Consider the following 25168-nt stretch of genomic DNA (forward strand, 5'->3'; position numbering starts at 1 on the left):
TACTTCATTCTTATTTCAATGCAGATTGTTAGGCCTTTGGGAGGAAGTAATTACATTTTATACTACTATGGAACCTGAGTTACAGAACTATCACTAGCAAAACATTTAGAAAAAGGTACCTCCATAAATGTTGTTACAGAAACAGATGTGAGACTCCCTGATTTTCACAGAGAACCCCCAGGGCTTCCTTCCCCTTCTTCACTTTCTGGGGGTCTGGATAACTTTGTCTTTGTCATTTTTGCTGTTTTACTTAAAAGTATTTTTCTGAGATTTATTTAATAGCACTCCAAGCTGCATGAAACACACACACACACACACACACTGGAGAAACAAAGGATGGTACAAACACAGAAGGGAGTGACCAGCGGCCGTAACAAAGGAGGGAGTGCCTTATGTATCAACACGGGAGGATCAGCAAAAGCAAGGTGCAGAATAGTGTACAGTTTATTGTCGTTTATGCAAAGAAAAGACCACATGTGTATCTGCTTACATAGATCTCTGGAAGGCCACAGGGACCTGGTCAACGCTCACTGCCTCTGTGCAGGGTCACCTGGGACAGTGACAGGCTTTCACTTTAGGTCCTCTTGTGCCTTTGAATTTCAAACATTGTGACCCTATCATATATTTTAAAAATGCATACTGGGGGGGCATTGAGATCTTGCTCCTTGGCACATTCAGTTTGACTTAAATAAATTCATAAAAATTCAATGTTTATCTGTACTTAAAAAAGTTAAGTAAAAATTTATATATGCCCATGCAATTATACAAACAAAACACATGTATATTTAGGAGAAACAGATTATTACATCAAGCTGGCAACAATCTTTTCTTTCATTTCTCCAGAAGTTTTATGATATGGTGATGATAAATGTTTAAAGTGTTGTTTTCTGTTTACTTCTTCCTTGACCGCAGTATTCCAACCAGCGCACGTGGTGAGAAGGACGGCAATGAAGCCCAGGACCTCCGGAATCCCAATTTCACAGCATACTCCACAAAGGGAAAAACCTACCATCCCGAAAACGTCTTGTCAATAGTTCCCTTTGTAGTTATAAAAACTACAAAGAATGACTCCCCAGGTAGGCATAAAGAGGTAAAGGAAAAACACCTTTCCCCCTGGGAGCAAACCACCGAAAGGACATAAGACAGTCTCGAGCCTACTAGAGGCTCCCTGATTCAAATGAGCGCTCTTCGTTTCCTGTAGGGCCCTTCGTGCACACCGCTGGTAACCAAGGATACCACAGGCTCCCTGCGGGTCTAGCTCCCAAACATCAAACTAGTTTTTTCTGTTTAAGAGGTGGCAAGAGAGATGACTTTTTTTTTCAAGCACACACATAAAATCATTGCCCGTGTTTTCCGACATTGAGTAAAACAGGCTTGGAGACTGCTCCCAAACCCCAGCTGAAGAAGGGGACGCACCCCATCCCGGGGCTTCCCAGAGCCCGTCCGCTGCGGCCATGGCCTCGGCTCCGTGGCGGCCGTTCCGAGTCCATCATCTGACACAGTCCTTTCTTGGTTGCAGTTTATGAGCTGCTAGTGTTGACTTGCGAGACTGTCTGGGAACTGGAAGGGAAAGAAGATAAATACTCCAAAGCCCAGCCGAACACTGTTCGGTTTTACATTTTATTTCCAGGAATGACATCTTGTCTTCACAAAGAGGTATGCCGTCTTCTCAAATAGAGGCTGTCCGGCTCTCCGGGCAGCCCCAGGGGTACATTCAAAGGGTCCAAAACAAACGTCAACAGAGGCCTTCTGAGGTACAAAAACAAGAACAAAAACAACAAACTTATAAACAAACAGAACTATAAAACCCATTCAACAGTAGTGAGGCAGAGTCGGTCTGGTGAGCACCCGGCAGCCGTTGGCGGAGCTTAGGACAGTGGGGGCCACGGGCTGGCCAGCGTGGGGGGCGGGAGGGAGCGTTCCTCAGCTCGGACTCTGTTCCATGCGGCTCTCCCACGCTCGGTCTCTGTTCCATGCGGCTCTCCCACGCTCGGTCTCAGCGCAGCCCAACTCCAGTCCATGGAGAATCCTCCAGATCACCCCCAGCTCCTGTCACCTGGCGGTCTTTCAAAGGCCCTTGGAGCAGACTTCACACCAGCCTCTTTGCTTTGGGGAGGAAAGAGAGAAATGAAAGAGGAGCCTGTGTCCCTCCTCTGGCCTGCCTACTGCCACTCCCAGTCTCTGCCTCACACAGCAGCTGCGACAAAGAGAAAACAGAGGTCAGATCATGTCACTGCGGAAAGCCCGCTCCTCACTGCTCCCGGAGTTAAAAGTTCAAGTTAAGAGCCTATTAAAGCCCCACACAACCTGCCTCCTGCCCCTTTCCTGGTCACTCTCTCGCCTGCAGCCACACAGGCCTCCTCCAGGAAGCCCCCCCTCCGACCCTCTGGGCACAGGACACTCCCCAGACGCCCCAGACGCTGCACGGCCACCTCCTGCAGAGGTGGTGCACACCTTTCTTGCTGTGCCCTCCGTGCCCCCATCACACCCGACCCTCTCTTACTGTTTTCCCCATACCACCGATTCCATCGCACCAATCAGATTTTCACTTCTTTCTGTTACTTGCACTAGAACTGCGCCTGGCACAGAACCACCCTCGGTAAGTATCTTTGAAGGAAGAAGAGGTTGCATGCACGGTGATGGCAGAGAGGGAGCGCTTCTACTGTCCAGACAGGGAGGGGTGAAGGGGTTTTCACTGGCTCTAGTCTTTTCCGATAGCTGTCCCCAAACCTGTCCTAGATCAGTCCTCAGTGCCCCACACCCGCTACATTCGAAGGGCACTTTTTTGCCCTCGGCTTCTCAGCAGGGTCACACACTGCTGACCCGAGGTCATAACTGCTCCGAAATGTGCAGTTGCCACAGACCTCCCACACACCCTTCTAGGCCCTGAGGATGACACACGGTCCAAGTCTGTACATCGAGGGGCAAGAACACGCGAACAGATACAATCTCCATCTTGTAAGTCTTTGAAAGACATACACAGGGCGGTGTCTAGGGCGGAAGCAGGGGCCAGCCCACACCAGGCTGTGGTCAGAGGGTCAGTGCGCACCATCTGTCTTGTTTCCTGTCCCACAACCCCCCCCCCCCATTTCCACCTGTCCGTCCGGGATGAGGACCTGACCTTTGGCTCTTACCACCCACAGAGAGGGTCCCCAGATCTAGTATCTCTAGGCTCCAAGTCCGCATATTTAAGTGCCTTAAGGCGCTCTCAAACTAATCTCCCTGTCAACCCACTCCTCCTTTCAGTGAACGCACCATCACCCGCCCAGTGCCCCACAGAACCAGGAGTGACCCGCATCGCAGCAGCGGCAGCCCTGCATTCCTCGTGGCGGCCCCTCTGCGCAGTGCTGTGGGTCCAGCTCCGAGCCCCGCTCAGGTCCGCTGCTACTCCTCTAGCCGGCCCTCACCCTGGGCTGCGGCCTCTGCTCTGGTTCCCATTGCCCTTTAACTTCCCGGGGCTACAGAATGCATCCAGAAAAATACACATGTGCGCAGTCATGTGTCCACTGACAACCTTCTAGCTCCCCCACAGCCGCCAGTCTGAGCACTTTAGGACAGTCTGGAAGACCCTCTGTGACCCCGTCCGGCCTGCTTATCCGGCCTCACTGCTCAACACACTTTCCAACCCGACAGTCTCACCACTCGGCCCTTGCTTCCAGCCTGTCTACCTATAACGTGCACCCACCCCCTTCACCTCCGTCCCCTTCTGTGCCTTCCCGAGCCTTTCCCCTCTCTTCGGGCAGTGGTGCCCACAGCCAGCCTGGGCCCTGCGCTGGCCCGGAGTGTCCCGAGGGCGGGCTGCTCTGCCCCAGCCACTTCTTCCCAGCACCTGACACCTGGTAGGCCGTGAGAAAAAGGGATGGCCCAGAGAAAGGAAGCAGGAGATGTTTCTTTGGGGTTGGTTCCGGTTCTGGTTTCATGGGCTAAGGGTAGAAGGTCCAAATTCTCCAGGATAGGAAAGCAGAAAGCAATTCAAGCAGAAGCCCTAGCCAGAAACAGGCGCATGCCTGTCTGGTCTTCCAGGACTTCTTAGGAACGACAGCAACAGGCACTTGGACAGGACGTACATCCGGCTGATGCAGGGAAGCCTGGATGGAGATGGTTCTAATTCTAAGGTACCCCGTGGGGGAGGGAAAAGGAGAAAAGATTTCCATGACTAGTTCGTGGAAATCCAGAATGCCAGCCTGTGTGAGCCTGCTGTAAAAATACTCTGTGTAGGTCCAGTGTTAAGTGCAGCAACCAGGAAGCACTCAAGGGACAGCTGCCTTGGTAATGACACTGCTTTGTATTTACACAAGTGGTCTTTGACAATAAGAGGTTCCCGGAAGTACGTCTGAGAACTCATAAAGCTGCACAGTGGTGGGAAGAGAGAATTCATTTCTTAGAGAGCCCTAATAACTCTTTTATCTTTACAAAAGACAAAAAACAAAAGAGCCAGGAGAATCTTCTGCTGTGGAAAACAGCAACAAGTGACCTAAGTCCCCCCTGCCGGACCCCACAGATGACCAGAGCTGCTCACACTCGGCCCTCCTGATGTCTCGCGTGTGCGCAGGGTCCTCCCTGGGCCCCCCTCTCCTGCTGCGGCAAGCCTTGGCCAGCAAGTCCTGGTCTTGCCCTCAGTGCAACATGGGGGGGGGGTGCTCACCAGCGCTCCCAACTCCGCAGGCAGGTGAGCAGAGGTCACTGGCTCTCTCCACGCTGGCACAAACAGCGTGGTTCCCTCAAGCCCACCACGTGTGCACTGGGGGTGCACTGCAGGCTCATTATTCTAGGAAGGCCCGGCTCCTAAGCTGTGGAAGCTTGTCCAGCGGCCTGTGGCGAGGTGGCAGCTTTGGTGAAGGGGAGAGCACGAGTCAGAACAGGTGTGTGACCCCCAGATGGAAGGACCATTCAGAAATCTCAAGGACTAAGAGTCAACAAGAAATTCTAGAACTTCCTGAACCTCCATATATTCCAATATCTCAGAAGCTGACTTCTGATATCCCAGTCCCTTCCCTACTGGGTGACAGTCCCTGTGCTGCCCTTGTCATTTCCAACAGTGTACACCGAGATGCCAACAAAGGCGACGAGGGAGACACATTTAAGGGACGAGCAAAGGAAGAACAATAGGAGACAAAAGGAGAGAAGGGAAGGGGGAAAGGAGGGGCAAAAAATAGAGGGTGGTTTTGGACTATTAAGAAAAAATTTCTAGTAATTAAGCCTGCTAATTTTCTATCCCATGACAATTTTGCAAAAGATAAATTTCTAAAAGTCAAAAATCTTTATTTTTAATTTCTTTTATTGATTGATTTTATTTATTTTTTATTTTTTTATTTTTTTGTATTTCTCTGAAGCTAGATACGGGGAGAGAAAGTCAGACAGACGCCCGCATGCGCCCAACCGGGATCCACCCGGCATGCCCACCAGGGGCAACGCTCTGCCCACCAGGGGGTGATGCTCTGCCCCTCCGGGGCGTCGCTCTGCTGAGACCAGAGCCACTCTAGCGCCTGGGGCAGAGGCCAAGGAGCCATCCCCAGCGCCCAGGCCATCTTTGCTCCAATGGAGCCTCGGCTGCGGGAGGAGAAGAGAAAGACAGAGAGGAAGGAGAGGGGGAGGGGTGGAGAAGCAGATGGGCGCTTCTCCTGTGTGCCCTGGCTGGGAATCGAACCAGGGACTTCTACACGCCAGGCCGACGCTCTACCACTGAGCCAACCGGCCAGGGCTATTGATTGATTTTAGAGGGACAGAGAGAGGGAGTGGGAGGGAAAGAGTGAGAGGGTAGAGGGAGAGAGAAAAAGAGAGAGAGAGGCATTCGTCATTCTACCTAGTTGTGCATTCACTGGTTGCTTCCCGTATGTGCCCTGACTGGGGATCAAATCTACAACCTTGGTGTTCGGGGACAATGCTCTAATCAACCTGAAGCTAACTGTCCAGAGCCAAAAAGTCAAGTTTTCAAGAGTCCAGCATTATCCACTATTTATATGCATGCACGTGGATAGCCCCACCCCATGCTACCCTTGCTAAGAGCCACTGTCCCACAGACAAACACTGTCCTATGCCAGGCAGGCACACAGACGCCAGGCACACGACCTTCTAGATTCTCTAGTGGCAGGGTACTTGGCAACAGGGATTCTCTTGGAGGAAGTCGCCCTGCCAGGCATTGTCACTGCTGCCACTCCCCACATACCCACTCCTCTACTGAGCTCTGTCAGCAAGGGCTGATGGCCATGTCAGGAAAAGCCTTCAGGTGGGCGGGCAGATACTCTGGAGACTGCAAGTTTCTCGTGTTCCGTGTCTGGGTCACCCTCCTGCTAGCCTTCAGGGAGTGCAAGAAGCCCACGCCATGTGGTCCGACCTGGGCCGATCCTCCTAGAGACCCCCACCCTCTGGAGGGACCTGTTTCGCAGACTCAGGAAGTATGGTTCATAACCTCTCTCCCCACCTCGGCACAGCCGAAGGCCGTCACACACTCCCACCGGTGGCCTCGGTTCAACAGTATAGTAGTATCACGGGAGTGGGGAATGTAATTTGAAAAAGCCCCCGGATTGGAAATCACTGTTCCAAAGGACCAACAAGATTTTATTTCTAGATAATCTGCTTTTTCCTTTTCTGAGCACAACCCAAAGAAAGTGCTCAGGAAATCTAAAAGTCAGAATGTTAATCTTGTTAACCGACCCACATTTAATGAGAACAGAACAAAGGGGGAGGGGAGCCAGTGACAGAGACTCTGCCCCAGTGCCTCAGCTCCGGCTCCAGAGGAGCCTGCAGGGGATAAATGTCTTCCCTGCAGAAAAATCTCGTGTCAGGATCCCAGACAGTGACAATTACTCACGCCACAAGCACTCGCCGATGTCGCTTATCTGCCCCAGCCCCAGAGCTCGCTGCCTTCCACTCAGGACCTGGCATCCAAACGCTCGCCCCCTCTCCGCGACAATCTGGCCTCCCAGACTTTACAAGGGATCAGTGGCTCATCCGTCATGAGGATTACGTCACCCGGGGGACATGGGACCTGAAGACGACAGCCAGCCAGGGAGGCCGGCGCGGGGCTGCTCTCGGGGAACCAGCGCCCCGCTGCCCAGTGAGCTGGCCGCCCTCTCTGAGCCAGTGCCCGGAGCACGGCTCGTGGGGAGAGCGAACCCCCACGGTCAAGACTCAGGACGGACAACTCCAGGCTTGTCGATCCTAGTTCCTGTATCCAAAATTTGGTCTTTTTTAAAACTGCCATGCACTGTGGATTAAACCAGCTTCTAATTGGCAAGGAAGGTTGGTGTGTGACCTGAAATGCGCTCTGGAGCCCACACCGCAGGCCAGGGAGGCTGCTGACGGCCCTGGCACACGGTTCCCTACCCCGGGCCTTGGTGCCTGTTGTCTCTGGAGAAAATCTCAAAGCTGCACCCACTGTGATACCGCAGACGCTGTGATGGCGCCAGCACTGCCCCCAGCCAACGGCTGCACGAAGCAGCTGACTGGGCTCACCGTGCAGGCTCCTGCTGTCGCCAGAGACACAGAGAGCGGCCCTTTTTGGACCCTGGAGAGAAAAGGGAGTTTGATGGTCTTTGCCTTTCCAACGCTGCATGAAGCCTGCTGAGCTTGGCCTTGCGAGAAGACACCTAGTCAACGTCCTAGGCGAAGGAAGCACTTGCGTGTCCCCACCCACACAGTCCCAGCACACTTCCACTCAAAGGCTGGCCTTGGTTAAGTCTGGGTTCCCAGGGCACTGCTCCTCCGAAACGGAAGAGGAAAGAAGGCGCACACAAGGCCGTGCTGCCACCTCCCAAGCCCTGGTTGTCCCCACGCTGCTCTGGCACCGTGCAGACACTGCCCCCTGTGGACCACGAGGGGCTGCTGGAACGGCCACTGCTTCTCACACCCTGGTGCTCTGCGTGTGCCAACTCCTCGGCCTGGAGAGCCACCCCGAGGGAACCTTTAAGACGCCCCTGGCAGGGCTCTCCTCCCGTGCGCTTCCCCACGCCTCCACCTGCAGTTCGGCGGGGCCCGCTGTGGAGCCGCGGCACCACCTCCTTCCCCCTGCCTCCTCCGCAGACCGCGGGTGTGGCGAGCGCCCAGCAGTGCCCATTTACCGCTCGGCCCTGGCCCGTTCTGCTGTTCCTCCGCAGGCCCACGGGAGGTAAAAAATCTCAGGGGGTGCTTAAAACTGGCACAAAACCCAACAGCACACAGCTGTCAAAAACGTGGAAAAAATACTTTGTTTCTAAAGCACCACCTGGGGACCGCCCCACCCTTTCACAGGTTGCCGGAGGATAACGGCGCATGCGCAGTCCCTGCTCAGCACTAGGCTCCGGGCCAGCTCGCTGCCCTGCGTTGGGCGGCCAGTGGAGGGCCAGTTTCACACCACAGCGGCTCACAAGCCAGTGTCGGCCTCCGGGCCCCGCTCATGGGGCTGAGACCTGCTGCAGGGCTAGGAGAAGGGAGGCCTTACTGTGAGTAGTGCTTTTAAGCCTTTAGCTTCTCTGAACTTAGAGAAAGTTACATCGCAAAACACACACAACTATGGATTCCCAGTGGCCAGTTGGTGGGAAACACCTGTAAAGGCAGCAAGCACTAGTTCTGACGGCCTCTGTGTGCAGCCGATGGATACCATAGCACTTTGGCTCTGAAGCTTTCTCAGAAGCAGTGCCATACAGAGGGCCCTCGGGTTACAAGTCTTGACAAACGCTTCAAGTTTACAGCACTCACTCCCACAAAAATCTAAAAATTGAGACCTGATTCGGCTTATACCATTAGCATGGTACTTATAGACTATGTGGGTGAACTGGTTTGGAAGAGAAGTTATCAACATAACTAGTGTGGAACAATTCTTTAAGAAGATAGAAGCTGCCTGACCAGGTGCTGGCGCAGTGGATAGAGTGTCGAACTGGGACACTGAGGACCCAGGTTCGGAACCCCGAAGCCGCCAGTTTGAGCACAGGCTCATCTGGTTTGAGCAAGGAGTTAACTTGGTCTGTTGTAGCTCCCCAGTCAAGGCACATGTGAGAAAGCAATCACTGAGAAACTAGGGTGCCGCAACAAAGAACTGATGCTTTTCAACTCTCTCCCTCCAAGTCTATCCCTCTCTCTGTCTTTCTCTGTTTCTGTCACACACACACACACACACACACACACACACACACACACACACACACACAGGCCTACAACAGATCTTGTACCCTCTACATCAGCTACTTCTTAGATGAAACACCTGTCGTACAGGTAGAATCTTCTCCTGCGTCTCCTGCATGCTCCTTAGGCCTGATTCACCTGACCCCATATCTCCAGCACCTTCTGCAGGTTCTCCTGCCTCTCCAGCTTCCTCCTCCCAATAGGTCACTCTCTCCTGCCCTCCAATGTCCCTTCCAGTGTGCAAGCCAACCACAGGAATAAAGGTAAGGAATTTTTTTTTTATACTCAATTTTGTCATTTTTTCTGTTACTACAGTATAATATATTTATGTCCTTGTCTTTTTCTATGGCTTGTGTTTTTATGTTCTAGATTATGATTTTACAACTGTGTTAGGATAGGTAAGTGACTTAGGCTAGGGTGTGTTTCGACTTACACCAAATTTGGGTTATGTCACTGTCATAGGAACAGAACTGAGTTGTAACCCGAGAACCCCTGTACTAGATTATTAAAGAGACTTAATGTGGTCATCAAAGCCACCCTGCTTCTGTGCACTCTCATCCCTGCCAATAACCAACCCTTCTGATCTACTCCGGCCCCAGTGCTTTTGCCCCAGGACATGCGGTTTTGCCACAAGGACATTCAACTCTTAACCAGAGTAGCTTTTCAACCCTCAACACAGCAGGCTGCAGGTGTGATGGGATCACTTGGTTAAATAAGCAGATATTCACTATGGAAGTATGGTTCCTTAGGAAACCTCATCCAACCCTTCCCCAATCTCGTTATCTAACTTTCCTCCAACTGGGAGACTTGTCGGTAGATATGTTAGGATCCCCAATGTTAACTCGGCAGGACTAGATTTCTCTCTTTGGTTTAACATTATGCCCAATTTGTGAGATCGAGCTGTAACTCTTAGAGAGAAAACCTGTATAAGTGTTTTCTTCAGGCATTCAAGTTATGAATCTGACTTTTAAGCATTCCATTTATAACTGATTGAACATCCAACCCAACGGTTTTGCGACACCTGCACAGCAACTAAACTGTCTTGAACAACAGCACCATCTAGCGATCAGTATAGCAAACTGTCTGACCATGTGTTTCTAATCACATTTCACCCCTATAACCAAGGCACAAACACATTAGCCTCCCCCTTTCCCACTGTTCAAATAACTGAGTTAATTCTACTTCATCTCTTTCTCATGTATTATCTTTAACTCCTTTTACTTTTCACCATTTTTTCCACCTCTTCTTTAGCTCAAGAATCTTTCATCTGACTCTCTTCCCCAACCAAATATCTGCCAAAGTTTGTAAGTCCTTCATTGAAGGCCTTCACCTTCTTGTTCATACCAACTCACCTTTTCGTCTCTTAATTAGGTCAATCCGTCGTCCTTTTACTTCTGAACTCAGAGTATCTACTATCTTACTAACGCAATTGTCCAGAACCAGGGAGGGAGTTTTGGACTTGATGTCCTTCCGACAAATGGGGCATTCTCCCTTCCGCTTCATCCACTCATTGATGCAGTAGGAGCAGTAACTATGCGCACAGTTCAGGGTGACCGCCTGCAATGGGAATGTGAGCACACACGTCAGAGCTGTCACACTTACTTTCCCAGGGTGGCTGTGATCTCAAACGTAGGCAAGGCCAAGCGGATGTTTAAGCATAATCCTATCTAGACAGCTTACAAGGGTACAGAATCCTTCCTGGGGGTGGGAAATGTCACGCTGCAAGCTAGACGAGTTATTTTCTTTCTCAAAGTTAAGTTCAGGGAGGCTGATTTGTCCGTTTTGTTCTACCAACTCAGGCCACTGCCCACATGGGTTAGCTACCTTGCTACCAAATGTCGTTGGACACAGGTAGGACTAGTAAGCATGTGAATTTTCAGTACAAAGACATCAGTACTTCTCTTAGGAAAAGCAAATGTGTGGCTTGTTAATGGTATATCATCAGAACCTCCATTCTAATCTACAGAGGGGGGCACACACTGAAAACACAGAATGGTAAGAGGCATCATCTATTCAAAAGAAACCAAGAAAGTAAAATAAAGGTAAAAGGCAACCAGAAAGGCTAGGGAAAAAGGAAAAAAACATAATGAGTTCATTGAAAGGACCGGAACCCCTAAGTAAATAAACCCATGAAAATAGAGAAAGCAGAAGGATCCGTGTTATTTGAGGGGCTCCTCTGAGCAAACCCAGTGGTCAGATGATTCCTGCCAGGGTGCTTTTCATCCCCAAGAATAGAAACCATTCTCTTCATTACTCTTGTTTATGTCCGTCTCCTAAGAGACAGCTTTTTCTGAGGCTCAAAAATCTTCACTCCTTTTAGTGGAAAGTAACACAGAAATTATGTATTTTTTTCTATTATTATTAAGTGAGAGGGAGGCAAAGAGACAGACTCTCGTATGCGCCCCAACTGGGACCCACCCAGCAAGCCTCCTACAGGCTCTGTCCATCTGGGGCCATTGTTCCGTTGCTTGGCAAGTGAGCTATATTTCAGCACCTGAGGTGAGGCCATGGAGCCATCCTTAGCACCCAGGGCCAAACTGCTCATACTGTTCAAGCTATGGCTGCAGGAAGAGAGGAGGGAGAGGGAGAGAGGGAGAGGGAGATGGAGAGGGGGAGAGAGAGAGGAGGAAAGGTGGAGAAGCAGATGGTCGCTTCTCCTGTGTGCCCTGACTGGTAATCGAACCCAGGACTTCCAGACGTCTGGCTGACGCTCTACCACTGAGCCAACCAGCCAAGGCCAGAAATTATGTATTTTTCAAACACCAAGTTGAGCCTAGAAAGCCAACCAGGAGAGAGTCTGTTTACTATAGGGGGTAAAGTCTTATAAACAGGACTGAAAACCTGTCTGACTGAAATGGAGCCTCTCCAACTGCCTTATGAGGTGACCAGCAGAAAAGGCCAGGCAGCACAGGGCAAACAAGGCCCCGGCCAAGCTGCCTGTCCGGCCTGCCCGTGTGCATGCTCAGGCTGGCTCCCCTGTGCCTGCTCCAGGCCCGCCCCGTCTTCCTCTGGCAGAGCCCACGAGCCCCGTCCAAACAACACTAACCGAGCTTCTCCTAAGTAGGGAATCAAATGAGTAGAAATTATGGGGGAAGCTGATGACAGAAGTCAAAGTGGACCCAGAGCAAAAGAAGCAGGCCTGCTCAGAAGAGACTAAATAGACTCATCCTCCTGAGACCGCCAGGAAAGAGGAAGCAGTGTCAGTAGGCGTGTCCTTGGTAAAGGAACCTGAACATTTTAAACTTGTGGTATAAGATGGACTGGTCACAAATGGTAGAATTGGCAAAATGTAAGTCTGTGCAAAAAATAGGACAGGTAACCAATAGTCCCCTAGGAGAGAGACGTCTCATTTTCCAAAGGAGCCGCAGAGGCCCTGAAACCCGTTCCATGTGTGTGCTGAATTCCCAATGAGCACACGCCGACGGCTGTCACCGTGCGCTGAGAGGCTGCCCTGCACGTCCGCTCCGCACCCTGCTCACTCGGAGGAAGGAGAGAGGAGCTCTTGAGCAGCTTTATTCTGATATCTCAGAAGTCTAATGCCTTGTGGCCCCAAACACCCGCCAACAACAAAAATACAGGCTTTATTGTAGCTAGAAATATTGATTGTATCAAATAAATACTCAAGAGCGAACAAAATAAGAAAAAGGACAGCCAGAGAGTACGCACAGGAACAGATTGATGTTTCTGTCTCTCTCTCTCCTTTCCTCTCTCTAAAACCAATAAATAAATTTTAAAAAAGAGAGAAAAGGAAAACGGACAGTCAACTTACAGGCGACTATAAAGACAAGTGAGAAGTGGCCACCTCTAGAAGTCACTTTGAAGCCAGACAGCTACAAGAAGTTCCTGCAAGAAGCTCTTCAGAACGTTCCCCTAGAGCAGCGACAGCGTGTCGCCAGGCCCCATCCTGGGCTGGGAGGGGGGCAAGGCGCGTGAGCCACTCTTCACAATTACCTCGATGAAGTATTCTGAGCAAATGATACACTGGAGCTCATTCTCTAGCAGGTCATTCATGTGGCTGAGAACTTCCTCCTTCTGTGCCTGCACCTTCTCCTTCTCCTCCTGCAAAGACACACAGCCCGCCTGTCACTCAGGGTAGCCAGCGAGGACGCCGGTTCCAACAGGACAGGGAGCAAGGTTAGTCATCTGGAGGAGGAATCAGGAGTCTAACCCAAGGGCTGTTGTTACTCAGAAGTGCTTTCTAACACGGGTACTGCTTTCCTTTCTTTCCTCTGCTTTTTCAGTATTTGTACTACAGTTTCTGTCATCTTCCCGAAACTAAGCAAATGAGAAAAAGTGAAGATAACATACAAAGCCCACCAACCACCAAAGGCCGGAAGGAGACATGAAGTATCCCCATAGCACACTGCAGTTCGGAAGTGACCTACAGTGACCCCCAGACCAAGGACTCGCTGGACAGAAGACACAGAACAGTCCACGGCGCAGGAAGCTTAGGTTAGTATAGGGGGTCCCTTGTGCTCTTTTTAGTTGTCCTTCTGTAAAATAGGGATAATCCCTGTACTCCCTGGAGGCTGCGGCATGGTGGCCTCTCCGAGCCCACGCTGGCCACTTCCTGCTCCTGCAGAGGGAAGGCTGCGGGGCACGTCCCTGTGCTTCCCCAGAGGCCAGCCTGCTGGTGGCCCCCTTTGCGGGCGGAGCATCCCAGCTGCGCTCTCCTGAAGCAGGTATGTATTTAAGTTAGCACCTCACAGCCCCTCCCCCAAAAGAAAGCATCAGGAGCCCCTGAGGGAGAGGAAACGACATTTCGGGAATACAGTTGATTCATTTTTTTTCTTCTCTTCTAATCAGACTGTCAGACTGCCCATGGCTGTGAGGAAGGTCTGGGCCCATTTCTAACTAGAGTCAGGTTCCCTGAAAACTTATAAATTGCTGGGTTTAAAAAAATGTGGCAGTTTCCTGCAGGCTGGAGGGAAGGCTCTGTGATTTAATCAGAGGGTAAGGACATCAGACCACCTGCAGAGAGAGCCCCTCCTTTCCGTTCTGGGCACCAGGTCTGAAAGTGAGGTGGGCAGCCGGGAAGCAGTCAGACCCTGGTGTTCATTTCAGGCCAGAAGTGGCAAACTGATGGCCTGTGGACTGGAGCCAGCCAACAGACTTGCTTAGTTTATGGAAACATTTATTTCCATCTTCTGCGGAAAACTCAGAAGAGCTGACAATACTGGGACTTGCATTTCAGGATGGCAACCACTGGCTACAGCAAAGACGAGCTGCCTCGGGGCTGGGGGGAGAAGGCCCTTCCATGCCCCCACATTCACTGGACATGACTCCCGTCCATTACCAGGCCGACCCCTAATTTATGAGTTCTGCCGATCTGATGTGGGAGGTGATTACATGTGCATGAGGATGAACTATTTTGTATGTTGACTAGCCCACTCCTTGGCCTGTGTCAGCGGGACACGCTGCAGAAGCAGCTACCACAGACAATGGACTAGACTGAGGGCGAGAGTGTCTTATTTCTAGCATTTTGCTTCTAAGGGAAGGAAACAGATGTTGTCTCACAGGCAGAACCTTCTATCGGCCTGAGTAATTTTACAGTTTATTTCCCCTGAGGCTGGGAACAGCCATACTGTCTCTCCATTCACCATAGCAACCCTTGCACTGTTGAAAATGCTGAGTTGCACGTACTAACCAAATTCTAACCTTCATCTTCTCTCTAGTACCTTGGTCTGCTCCAATTCTTTGTTCTTGGCTTGAATGATTGCTTCGAAGTCCTTCTTACTGCGGTTTAGCTCTTCCATCAGAGTCCGGTGCTGCAGAAACACAGCAGACACACTCAGGACGAGACCGGGGCTGCCTTCCTCTCGGCCACACAGGTCACCCCCACCTTGGGGCGCTGGTTCATGGGAGTAAAATAATGCCTTTGTTCCTCCAGGACATCTCACTTACCTCTGCTTTTTTTTTTTTTTTTTTTTTTTTTTTTTCAGGGAAAGGGGTGAATAGGGAGAGAGGCCATAAAATCTATTAATCTTTCTGGAAATACCCCAACCTCCACAGCCATCCAAATCAACTGAAGAACCGCCTTCCAGAGAGTCTGACTCTGTAGTTTTCACTTGGGGCCCAGGAATGTGCAGTTTTTTAAAAAGCCACCCAAGGCCCTGGCCAGTTAGCTCAGTTGGTTAGAGTGCCAACCCAAAACACCAAGGTTGTGGGTTTGATCCCGGTTCAGGGCACATACAGGAAGTGACCAGTGAGTGCAAAACTCGGTGGAACAACAAATGAATGCCTCTCTCTCCCTCTCCCTCTGTTTTTAAGATCAATCAAAAAAAAAAAATTAAAAATGCCCTGGCCGGATAGCTTGGTTGGTTACAGCACTGTCCCAAAACATAACAGTTGTGGGTGTGATCCCTAATCAGGGCACATACAGGAACAGATCAATGTTCCTTTCTCTCTCTCTTTCTCTCTTCCCCCTTCTCTCAAAAATCATTATTTTTTTCAAGTTTAGTCTTTTCTTTTTTTAATTCTTTTCCTTCTTCTACCAAGTGAGAGGAGGGGAGATAGACTCCTGCAAGTGCCCTGACTGGCAACTCCCATCTGGGGCCAAAGCTCTGCTGATCTGGGGCCATGCTTGCAACCGAGCTATTTTTAGTGCATGGGGCAGAGGCTCTATGAAGCCATCCTCAGCGCCTAGGGTAGGGCCAAAGCCTCAAATCAATTAAGCCATGGCTTCGGAAGGGGAAAAAGAGAGAGAGAGAAAAAAAGGGGAGGGGTGAAGCAGATGGGTGCTTCTCCTGTGTGCTCTAACCGTGAATTGAACCCGGGACGTCCACATGCTAGACTGACGCTCTACTACTGAGCCCATTGGCCAGAGCCAAAAGTTAGTATTTCTAAAAAAAACCAAAAAAACCCATCCAAGTGATTCTAAAAACCAATGCTCAAGAACTAATAATTAACTCTGAGTCTACCTAGCACTGGGAGTGGCTTTAAGAAATAATCAGGGAGGGATGGAATTCAGGGAAACTAGATAATCATTTTCATTGAAATAAAAAAGACCCTTAGCCCTGGCCAGTTGACTCAGCAGTAGAATGTCGGCCTGGCATATGGAAGTCCCAGGTTTAATTCCCGGCCAGGGCACACAGAAGTGCCCATCTGCTTCTCCACCCTTCCCCTTCTCCTTCTTCTCTTTCTTCCCCTCCCGCAGCCAAGGCTCCATTGGAGCAAAGTTGGCCGGGTGCTGAGGATGGCTCTGTGGCGTCCACCTCAGGAACTAGAATGGCTCCAGTTGCAGCGGAGTAATGCCCCAGAGGGACTGAGCATCGCCCCCTGGTGGGCATACCAGGTGGATCCTAGTTGGGAACATGCAGGAGTCAGTCTGTCTGCCTCCCCACTTCTCACTTCAGAAAAATACAAAAAAATAAAAAAATAAAGTAAGACCCTTATACGCGACCTGTGGTGGCACAATAGATGAAGCTTCAACCTGGAATGCTGAGCTCACTGGTTCAAAACCCCAGGCTTGCCTGACCAGGCGGTGGCACAATGGATAGAGCATCGGACTAGGATGCAGAGGACCCAGGTTCAAGACGCCGAGGTTGCCAGCTTGAGTGTGGGCTCATCTGGTTTGAGCAAAAGCTCATCAGCTTGGACCCAAGGTCTCTGGCTCGAGCAAGGGGTTACTCGGTCTGCTGAAGGCTCACAGTAAGGCACATATGAGAAAGCAATCAATGAACAACTAATGTGTCGCAACAAAAAACTAATAATTGATGTTTCTCATCTCTCCGTTCCTGTCTGTCCCTGTCTGTTCCTCTCTCTGACTCTCTGTCTCTGTAAAAATAAAAATAAAAAATAAAACAAAACAAAAAAAACTCCAGGCTTGCCTGGTCAAGACACATACGAGAAGCTACTATGAGTTGATGCTTCCTGCTTCCCACCACCACCGCCTTTCTCTCTCTCAAATCAATATATAACATCTTTAAAAAAAAGTCTTTACTTATTTATTCTACAAGTCACACACTCCATGCCCAGGAGGCAGCGCTGCCTAAACCGGGGGGTGGGGGGTGGTACCAGGCGCGCCCACCAGCGCACAGCTCTGCTTTGTGACTACCTGCCTACCCAAATGTCAAGAGGTTCCACTTTCATGAAATGTAATTTCTGAGCTCCCTCATGCTTAAGTATAGCTTATACTGTAAATCTCACCTCAAATTCTTTTTTTTTTTAAAGGTGGAATAAATGTATTTCTGAAAAGATATTATTCAAGAAACAACTTTTAAAATGTGCGATTTGGCCCTGGCCGGTTGGCTCAGTGGTAGAGCGTCGGCCTGGAGTATAGAAGTCCTAGGTTCGATTCCCGGCCAGGGCACACAGGAGAAGCACCAATCTGCTTCTCCACCCCTTCCCCTCTCCTTCCTCTCTGTCTCTCTCTTCCCCTCCTGCAGCCAAGGCTCCATTGGAGCAAAGATGGCCCGGGCGCTGGGGATGGCTCCTTGGCCTCTGCCCCAGGTGCTAGAGTGGCTCTGGTCGCAACAGAGCGACACCCCGGAGGGGCAGAGCATTGCCCCCTGGTGGGCATGCTGGGTGGATCCTGGTCGGGCGCATGCGGGAGTCTGTCTGACTGTCTCTCCCCGTTTCCAGCTTCAGAAAAATACAAAAAAAAAAAAAAAAAAAAAAGGCCCTGGCCGGTTGGCTCAGCGGTAGAGCGTCGGCCTGGCGTGCGGGGGACCCGGGTTTGATTCCCGGCCAGGGCACATAGGAGAAGCGCCCATTTGCTTCTCCACCCTCCCCCTCCTTCCTCTCTGTCTCTCTCTTCCCCTCCCGCAGCCAAGGCTCCATTGGAGCAAAGATGGCCCGGGCGCTGGGGATGGCTCCTTGGCCTCTGCCCCAGGCGCTAGAGTGGCTCTAGACGCGGCAGAGTGACGCCCCCTGGTGGGCGTGCCGGGTGGATCCCGGTCGGGCTCATGCGGGAGTCTGTCTGACTGTCTCTCCCCGTTTCCAGCTTCAGAAAAAAAAAATACAAAAAAAAAAAAAAAAAAAAAGTGCGATTTTCTGAGAAAAGCAGATACATCAGAACGCCTGTGCATTCATTCACCCTGACCACTAATTAGATGTGTGTGTCTGAACTTTCTCATCTATAAAATGGGAAAACAGGCTCCTCTCTCACATCAGTGTTAACAATAAAATAACACATATGAAAGTATTCAGAAATGTTTTTTGAGCTCTATATAAATAAAGTTGTTATAATGATCTGGTAAATGAAAAAGAGTAGCTTTGGAGGGACCAAGAGGATGATCAAAATACAGCTATGTTTCTCAGCGGAGAGAGCAGTGTGTCCCCCGGGCATGTTGTTACAGAACCTGGACCACCCCGTTTTAGGGTGATGGAGACTGGCCAAGGACCTCATGCTAAATGACTGTCTTCCTGTCTGTCTCAGCAGAGCGTGAGGAATGGTGGGTGCAGGGAGTCTGTGATCCCTCAGGGATTCCCAAGTAGCTGCCAGAACCTCACTCTTTGCCAGTTAATGTCAAAACAAAACCTGAATTTTTTTTTTTTAAAGTAAGAAAGACAGAGAGAGAGGGACAGACTGGCTAGAAGGGAGAGAGATCAGAGGCATCAATTCTTTGTTGCAGCACCTTAGCTGTTCACTGCTTGCTTTCTCATATGTGCCTTGACTGGGAGGCTCCAGCATAGAGAGGGACTCCTTGCTCAAGCCAGCAACCATGGGGTCAAGTCTGTGATCTCACACTCAAGCTAGTGAGCCTGTGCTCAAGCTGGCGACCTCCAAACTGGGTCTTCAGCATCCCAGGCTGATGCTCTAGCCAACGCTACCCCACCTGGTCAGGCAAATACCTAAATATTAATTTAATAATGCTCTAAATGGGAAACATATCTACCCTCCCACCCTAGAAAATAAAATAAAATCCGAGAAAGACTGAACTAATTTTCACTTAATTCTTTCCAAAGCTGTTCGTGCCCCCGCAAGGAAATCAGGGCAGGCACCACCCAAGGTTTTAATACCACGTGACTGCTGGCACAGTAAGAGGCCGGAGGAAGGGAGCAGTAACGCAGTAACCAGTAATGGATGTGGGGATAAACTATCCCAAACAAATTCTAATGCAATTGCGCACTGTCTTCAAGGAGATATGAACCATCCCACTAATAGAACTAAACTTGAATCAAACTACCAATTTTACCATATAAAGGACAGAAGACAAAGCAGGCTTTAAAGATGCAAAAAACTTTATAAAAATAATCAGAAAAGTAGTCAAGTTAAATGAAATAGATTACAGGTTAGCTTTTAGGAGCTTTTTATTCCTGTGAGCCCTGACCTTCCTGTAAATCACTGTTTTGCTGTTAAACTGCACATTCTCGACCTGACCTAACATGCTTAACTGGAACATTCTCGAATGGTTTCTGGATGGCTTTCACTCGGGAAAGGTGAGGCAATGGGGGCCTATTGGTCAAATAAGTTTGTAAGTATGATGTATATGTTTGCGGGGCGGGGCAGCGCCAGGCACAGTGGTCTGTGAGGTTGAGGGTTGCCTTCCTGATTGGGGGGGCACTGTCCTGATAATGTTTGCTGGAAGAGAGATTCTGCCCACCACGGAGAGGAGCAGGAGGATTTCCTTTTCTCTCCTCCCTGATCCCTTGCCGTCTATGAGAAAAGCAGGTTTCCTGCTTTTCCCTTGGCTTTTCTTCTGACTTGCCTGTCTTGGCGAGACACCAATAAACAGGATAGCCCACCATCCTCCGACTCCGCCGTTTCTTTACCATCTGCCCAAATTCAGTCAGAACCTGCCTGTGAATGGCCACGAGGGCGGCCTCTGGCCTTACAGGACCTGGCAGGCCTGGAGGGTGGCTGAGCACAGCTGGCAATCCCCTCTGCGGCCCTCACCTTGCCTGACGCGCACTTCCCCAGGGGCCTCCCAGGTGCTACAGGCTCCACCCGCCTTCCCCAGGGCAGCCCCGGAGGAAGATGTCCCGAGGAAGATGTCCCGGGACAGACGGGCATGTCTGGGAGGCTGTCTCTGCCCTGACAGGTGCGAGCAGCTGCCGCCTGCTCTGGCTGGACTGGAGGCAGTGTGGAGGCGAGCGCTCAGTGGCGGAGGCCCCGTGCCAGAGCCACTAGAATCTCAGCACGACGGCCAGAGAGAGTTACCTCCTGCAGAGCCTGGGCCAGCTGCTGCTTCAGGTCCTCTTCTCGCTCCTTCTCCAAACCCTGCAAAGCCAGAAACAAAATGGCAGATTTTCCTGCAGGGAGGGGCAAAGGCAACAGAGTGCAGCTGCAAGCAACACCGACCAGCCAGCCAGCGGGAGCATCTGGAAACAGCGGGGGGCAGGAGGCAGGTGGAAGATTTCCCATTTCACTTCAAGCTGCTGGCAGGAAGGGATTTAAGCAGAGTTAACTGCTCAGATGCTGCTCACCTCAGGCTGCCACTTTCACACCCCCACTCAGGCTGTTCTGGAGAAATTCTGGGCTAACACTCCGAGTCTCCTTTGCTACAAAGGCTGAGACTCCAAAGAGGATGTAAACCAAAAGGTTCTGAGCCACAGACATAATCCTGGCTGGCGCTCAGGGCTCCTCCACGCCTTCCCTGGTTCTGGGCGCCCTCTGGCTCTCCTGCCAACGACTTCCAGCCCAGACTGCTCCTCGGCCAACCTGGCCGAGCCTCCGCTCCACTCCTCCGTGGGCCCCTCCATCCGGCGCCTTCCCCTCCTCGGCACCCCACGTCCGGCACCTCCCACAGGAACATCTGGGACCTTTCCTCCTTACTTTAAGAATTATCTACCCATTCACTTACTATGCCAACTTGAAACTGTTCTCTAAATATATTGACTTAAGACTCATATGATGATTCTGTGGGCATAATACATTTATAACCACCCCAACCCAAGTATGATACCAGGCAACATGGGAGCTCAAAAAAGAAAGCACCTGTGAAGCAGGGAGTGTCAGAACGAGCTTCTGAACAAGTAACTGGGTAGGCCAGCTCTCTTCACTGGACGGCAGAGGGTGATTCAGCTTTAAAAACAGGATGAGATGCTGGGAGCCACTTACGTATACTGGACCCGCTCATACCTAAAGACATTTTTTAAACTAGGCCTTCTGACTTTCTTTATGATTTTGGAATGAAAAAAAGACTTTATAGCTATACTTTGAAGCATGCCCAGAGCACCACAATATTAACAGTAACTCTTGTTCCTGAACATACTAGCCCTTAGAGCAGGGGTCCCCAAACTACGGCCCGCGGGCCGCATGCGGCCCCCTGAGGCCATTTATGCCGGCCCCCACCGCGCTTCCAGAAGGGGCACCTCTTTCATTGGTGGTCAGTGAGAGGAGCATAGTTCCCACTGAAATACTGGTCAGTTTGTTGATTTAAATTTACTCGTTCTTTATTTTAAATATTGTATTTGTTCCCGTTTTGGTTTTTTTTTACTTTAAAATAAGATATGTGCAATGTGCACAGAGATTTGTTCATAGTTTTTTTTATAGTCTGGCCCTCCAACAGTCTGAGGGACAGTGAACTGGCCCCCTGTGTAAAAAGTTTGGGGACCCCTGCCTTAGAGGGTTCTGCTCCACGAAAGGTGGCATGCAAGGACGTAGAGATAAAGCTCCCTCGATGGTTTTCGAAAACTAGTCCAGGCTGGATAAGGGAAGCAAGAAGGGACACATAAGCAGCGCGTCCCTTCAGAAAGACCTACTTAAGCCATGGCCTCTGCTAACAGCGCCAGTTCAAGGAGATGAGAGATTAGAATGAAGTCTATGAATTGTTCAGAAATAAGTGAACACTGCTGGTGTTCCTTGCACTGAACAAAGTAAATAAAAGCAGAAAGCTTCTTCACCTCCATCCTAACTGGTCCATGTTAGTTCTAAGTCAACAGGGGGGAGTTCCTGACATTCAGTATCCCCTGAGCAAGCAGGCGGGAGTAAAGCGTGCAGCTTCTGCCAAACGGGAGCTGACATTCTGAGCCAGGACCGGGACCAGCTCTCGCCTGGAAGCTTAGTGCAAGAGCCTGTCGTCTAAGACAGCGGCCCGGGACGGGGTCATGTGTGGCCTTATCCTGACACAGGTAAGAGAGTCGTTATTTTGTCTCCCCCACTAAATGCACTGTGGAGGATTGCTTACCACTCAACCCAACAACTGAGTCATGGTGTACCTGTCCCCTCCCATGCTGGCTGCTCAGAACAGAAAGAAAAGCATTTTCTGCCCTTTTAGCCTCCTATTCCGTAGGTAGGTTACCTACAGAGCTAAGGAGCTGCCAGGTACACCAAGGCCAGAGTCACCAGCTGACCTGGGCTTGCCTTGGGCTGATTTGGCTTTGACCACACCGCAAAGAAAAATAACTCCTGAGGACAACTATTGGTTGAAATGGGGTGTGCTGTGGTTTTGTGGCATCTTGACCTTCATCCAACCGCTGTCTGAATTTCCCTCAGCTCTGAGACGCCTTGATTTTACGTCCTGAGATCAGTTATACCCTGGTGCTGCCTCCACCAGTCACCTGACCCCATCTTGGCACCCCCAACTCCAGCTCTTGATCTGATGAACATCATGCTGAAGCCTTAACCTTTGACCCAATCCCCTTCTCTTCCCTAGTGTTCTGTTCCCATTCCACCTCCTGTCCCTGGAACTCATATTTGGCCCCTGACCCAGAAAGAGCCCCAGCCAGGGGCTCACCCAGGGCCTGCTCCCCCGGAGGGTACCTGGAGACGCTGCTGCTCCCCCTGGAAGGTCCTCTCCAGCTGCTCCACCAGGGCCTGCTGCTGGGCCTGCACTGTGCACAGCTGGGACTGCAGCTCCTGCAGCTCCTGCTCCATCTTCACAACGACCTTCAGGTCCCCCTTCTGGGGCTGCTGCTTCTTATTCAGAACTGCTACCTGTTTCTCCTGCACCTCTGTTTTGAGCTTCAGAATCCTCGACATGGTCAACTTAAACATCTCTAAGCTGCCCTGAGACACCGGTGGGTTTGAGGCCTTCTGCTTCTTATGGTGAGGCACCAGGACTCCGGCGGGGCCGGCGCGAGCTCGGGCCCCTGCGCTGCTCTCGCTTGGCTCCGACTTGGGTCCCAAACGCTCAGAGGCTTGACTGGCCGCTTCACCTTTCCCATGGGACTTCAGTGGTCGACTGGGGCCACAAGACTCTTTACTCATTTTGGATTTCAAATGGGAGGGGCCTTCCGCTTCAGGACCCTCCAATTCACCCGAACTACATTTCCTTTTAGTTCTCAAGCCCTTGTTTTTTCCCACCATCCGCTCACTCGTAGGGGCAAGACGAGGAGACAACTTCACCCAGTCGTCTTCGGTCACTTCATATTCATACTCTGCAATCGCCTTATTGTCCAGGGGGACCCCAAGCTGGATGCGGTCGCCCTTGTGGATAGGATAGACCTCCAAAGATTGCAGACGCACTCTGTTCAGCCAAACGCCGTTCAGACTCTGGGAAAAAGGGAAAGAAAGACGAAATAAGCTTCCTGATTTTTCTTTTTTCTTTTTTTTTTTTTTGTATTTTTCTGAAGCTGGAAACAGGGAGAGACAGACAGACTCCCGCATGCGCCCGACCGGGATCCACCCGGCCCGCCCACCAGGGGCGACGCTCTGCCCACCAGGGGGCGATGCTCTGCCCCTCCGGGGCGTCGCTCTGCCGCGACCAGAGCCACTCTAGCACCTGGGGCAGAGGCCAAGGAGCCATCCCCAGCGCCCGGGCCATCTTTGCTCCAATGGAGCCTTGGCTGCGGGAGAGGAAGAGAGAGACAGAGAGGAAGGAGGGGGAGGGGGTGGGGGTGGAGAAGCAAATGGGCGCCTCTCCCATGTGCCCTGGCCGGGAATCAAACCCGGGTCCCCCGCACGCCAGGCCGATGCTCTACCACTGAGCCAACCGGCCAGGGCCTGATTTTCCTCCTCTTAATGGAATGTCTCCCCTGCTGCTGCACAACCTTCCATCTTTTCAGAAGGAAAACCCTTGAAAACAAGTAGAAAAGAAAGGTTCATAGAACCACCATCCTTAGAAACAGCATTCTTCTACAGCCCTTGGCTTTTTACCTATATTTCACATTCATTCCTCGAGAATTGCCCATGTAACAGGCAGGAATCATCTTATTACTGGCGGATACATTACTCAGATAAATGCAGCAGCACTAAAAGAAACGCAAATCTAACAGCTGCTATTGACCTAAACCGAGGCAATGGCCCAGCACTGAGAACGTGACTGCTGGCACAGCGAGCAGCACCCAGTGGTGGGGCTCAGGAGGCAGGCGTGACCAGCAAAGCCCTGCGAGCACCGTCTCCAGTCGCGCCCTGACCACACTGGTCAGTGAGCACAGCGCTTCCAAACGAAGAGTACCAATACCTGTCCTGGGGCCAAGCTGCACGTGGGATCGGACCTAGTTACCGTATTCCCCCATGAATAAGATGTACCTTTTCCTGAAAAATTTGGCATCTATAAACTGGGAGCGTCTCATACAGTGACTGTAGATTTTCATTACTTGCATTTCCCACTTTTTCGTTCATTGTCGAAGACAGTGATTCGTCATCAGACACAGAGAACAAGCTAATGGATGGGAGTTTTGACAGTGAAGAGGAGTTGTATGAATTTTATGATGAATAAAACTTAAGATCAATAACTTTATGTAATACATTTTTTTTTTTCAAATTTCAGGCCCCCAAATTAAGGTGCGTCTTATACTTGGGGAACTACGATAATAGCACCAGAGGTCCCTGGGGCAACGAGGCCCAGTGGCTGAGACCTGGGGCTCTGGGCTCAGATCACTTGGGCTTGTTATGTGCATGGTCTTCGGCAACTTACTTAACCCCGCCCCTCCACAGTTTTGTCTATAAAATAGGGATAACACGGTATCTGCTTCATATGGTTCCTGTGAGGAATAAATGAGAAATAGCACAGTGATTCACATATAATAAATGCTTGATAAATATTTACTTTATGGTTTTAACAAAGAGTTTAGGAGTTAAGAGCATGGACCCTGGAGTCAGATTGCCCGAGTTTGTAATCTGGCTTCGTCTAACAGCTGAGTAATACTAACAGTCTCTCTCTCTCAGTGTCTGTGCGAATTTGGTGAGGTAACTAACATATGTAATATACTTAGGGAAGTGCCTGGCACATGGTTAGTG

General features: G+C 50.7%; 1 protein-coding gene across 4 annotated transcripts in view; it reads right to left on the minus strand.

Moving 5' to 3' along the window:
- Positions 1 to 426: 426 nt before the first annotated feature.
- Positions 427 to 25168, minus strand: part of RNF8 (ring finger protein 8) — a 46367-nt gene continuing 21625 nt past the window's right edge. The window contains exons 3-9 of one of the 4 annotated variants that reach the window (XM_066359512.1): positions 22748 to 23479; positions 20204 to 20263; positions 14778 to 14867; positions 13051 to 13158; positions 10452 to 10656; positions 7456 to 7507; positions 427 to 2106 (exon numbers count right to left, since the gene is read on the minus strand). In XM_066359512.1, coding sequence (XP_066215609.1) covers positions 2037 to 2106; positions 7456 to 7507; positions 10452 to 10656; positions 13051 to 13158; positions 14778 to 14867; positions 20204 to 20263; positions 22748 to 23479 — 1317 coding nt within the window. In that variant the 3' untranslated portion in view covers positions 427 to 2036. The remainder of the gene's footprint in view (positions 2107 to 7455; positions 7508 to 10451; positions 10657 to 13050; positions 13159 to 14777; positions 14868 to 20203; positions 20264 to 22747; positions 23480 to 25168) is intronic. The other 3 variants (XM_066359513.1, XM_066359514.1, XM_066359515.1) reach the window with 3 other exon arrangements.

The sequence above is a fragment of the Saccopteryx leptura genome, chromosome 1 (assembly GCF_036850995.1).
Source record: "Saccopteryx leptura isolate mSacLep1 chromosome 1, mSacLep1_pri_phased_curated, whole genome shotgun sequence".
NCBI lineage: Eukaryota > Metazoa > Chordata > Mammalia > Chiroptera > Emballonuridae > Saccopteryx > Saccopteryx leptura.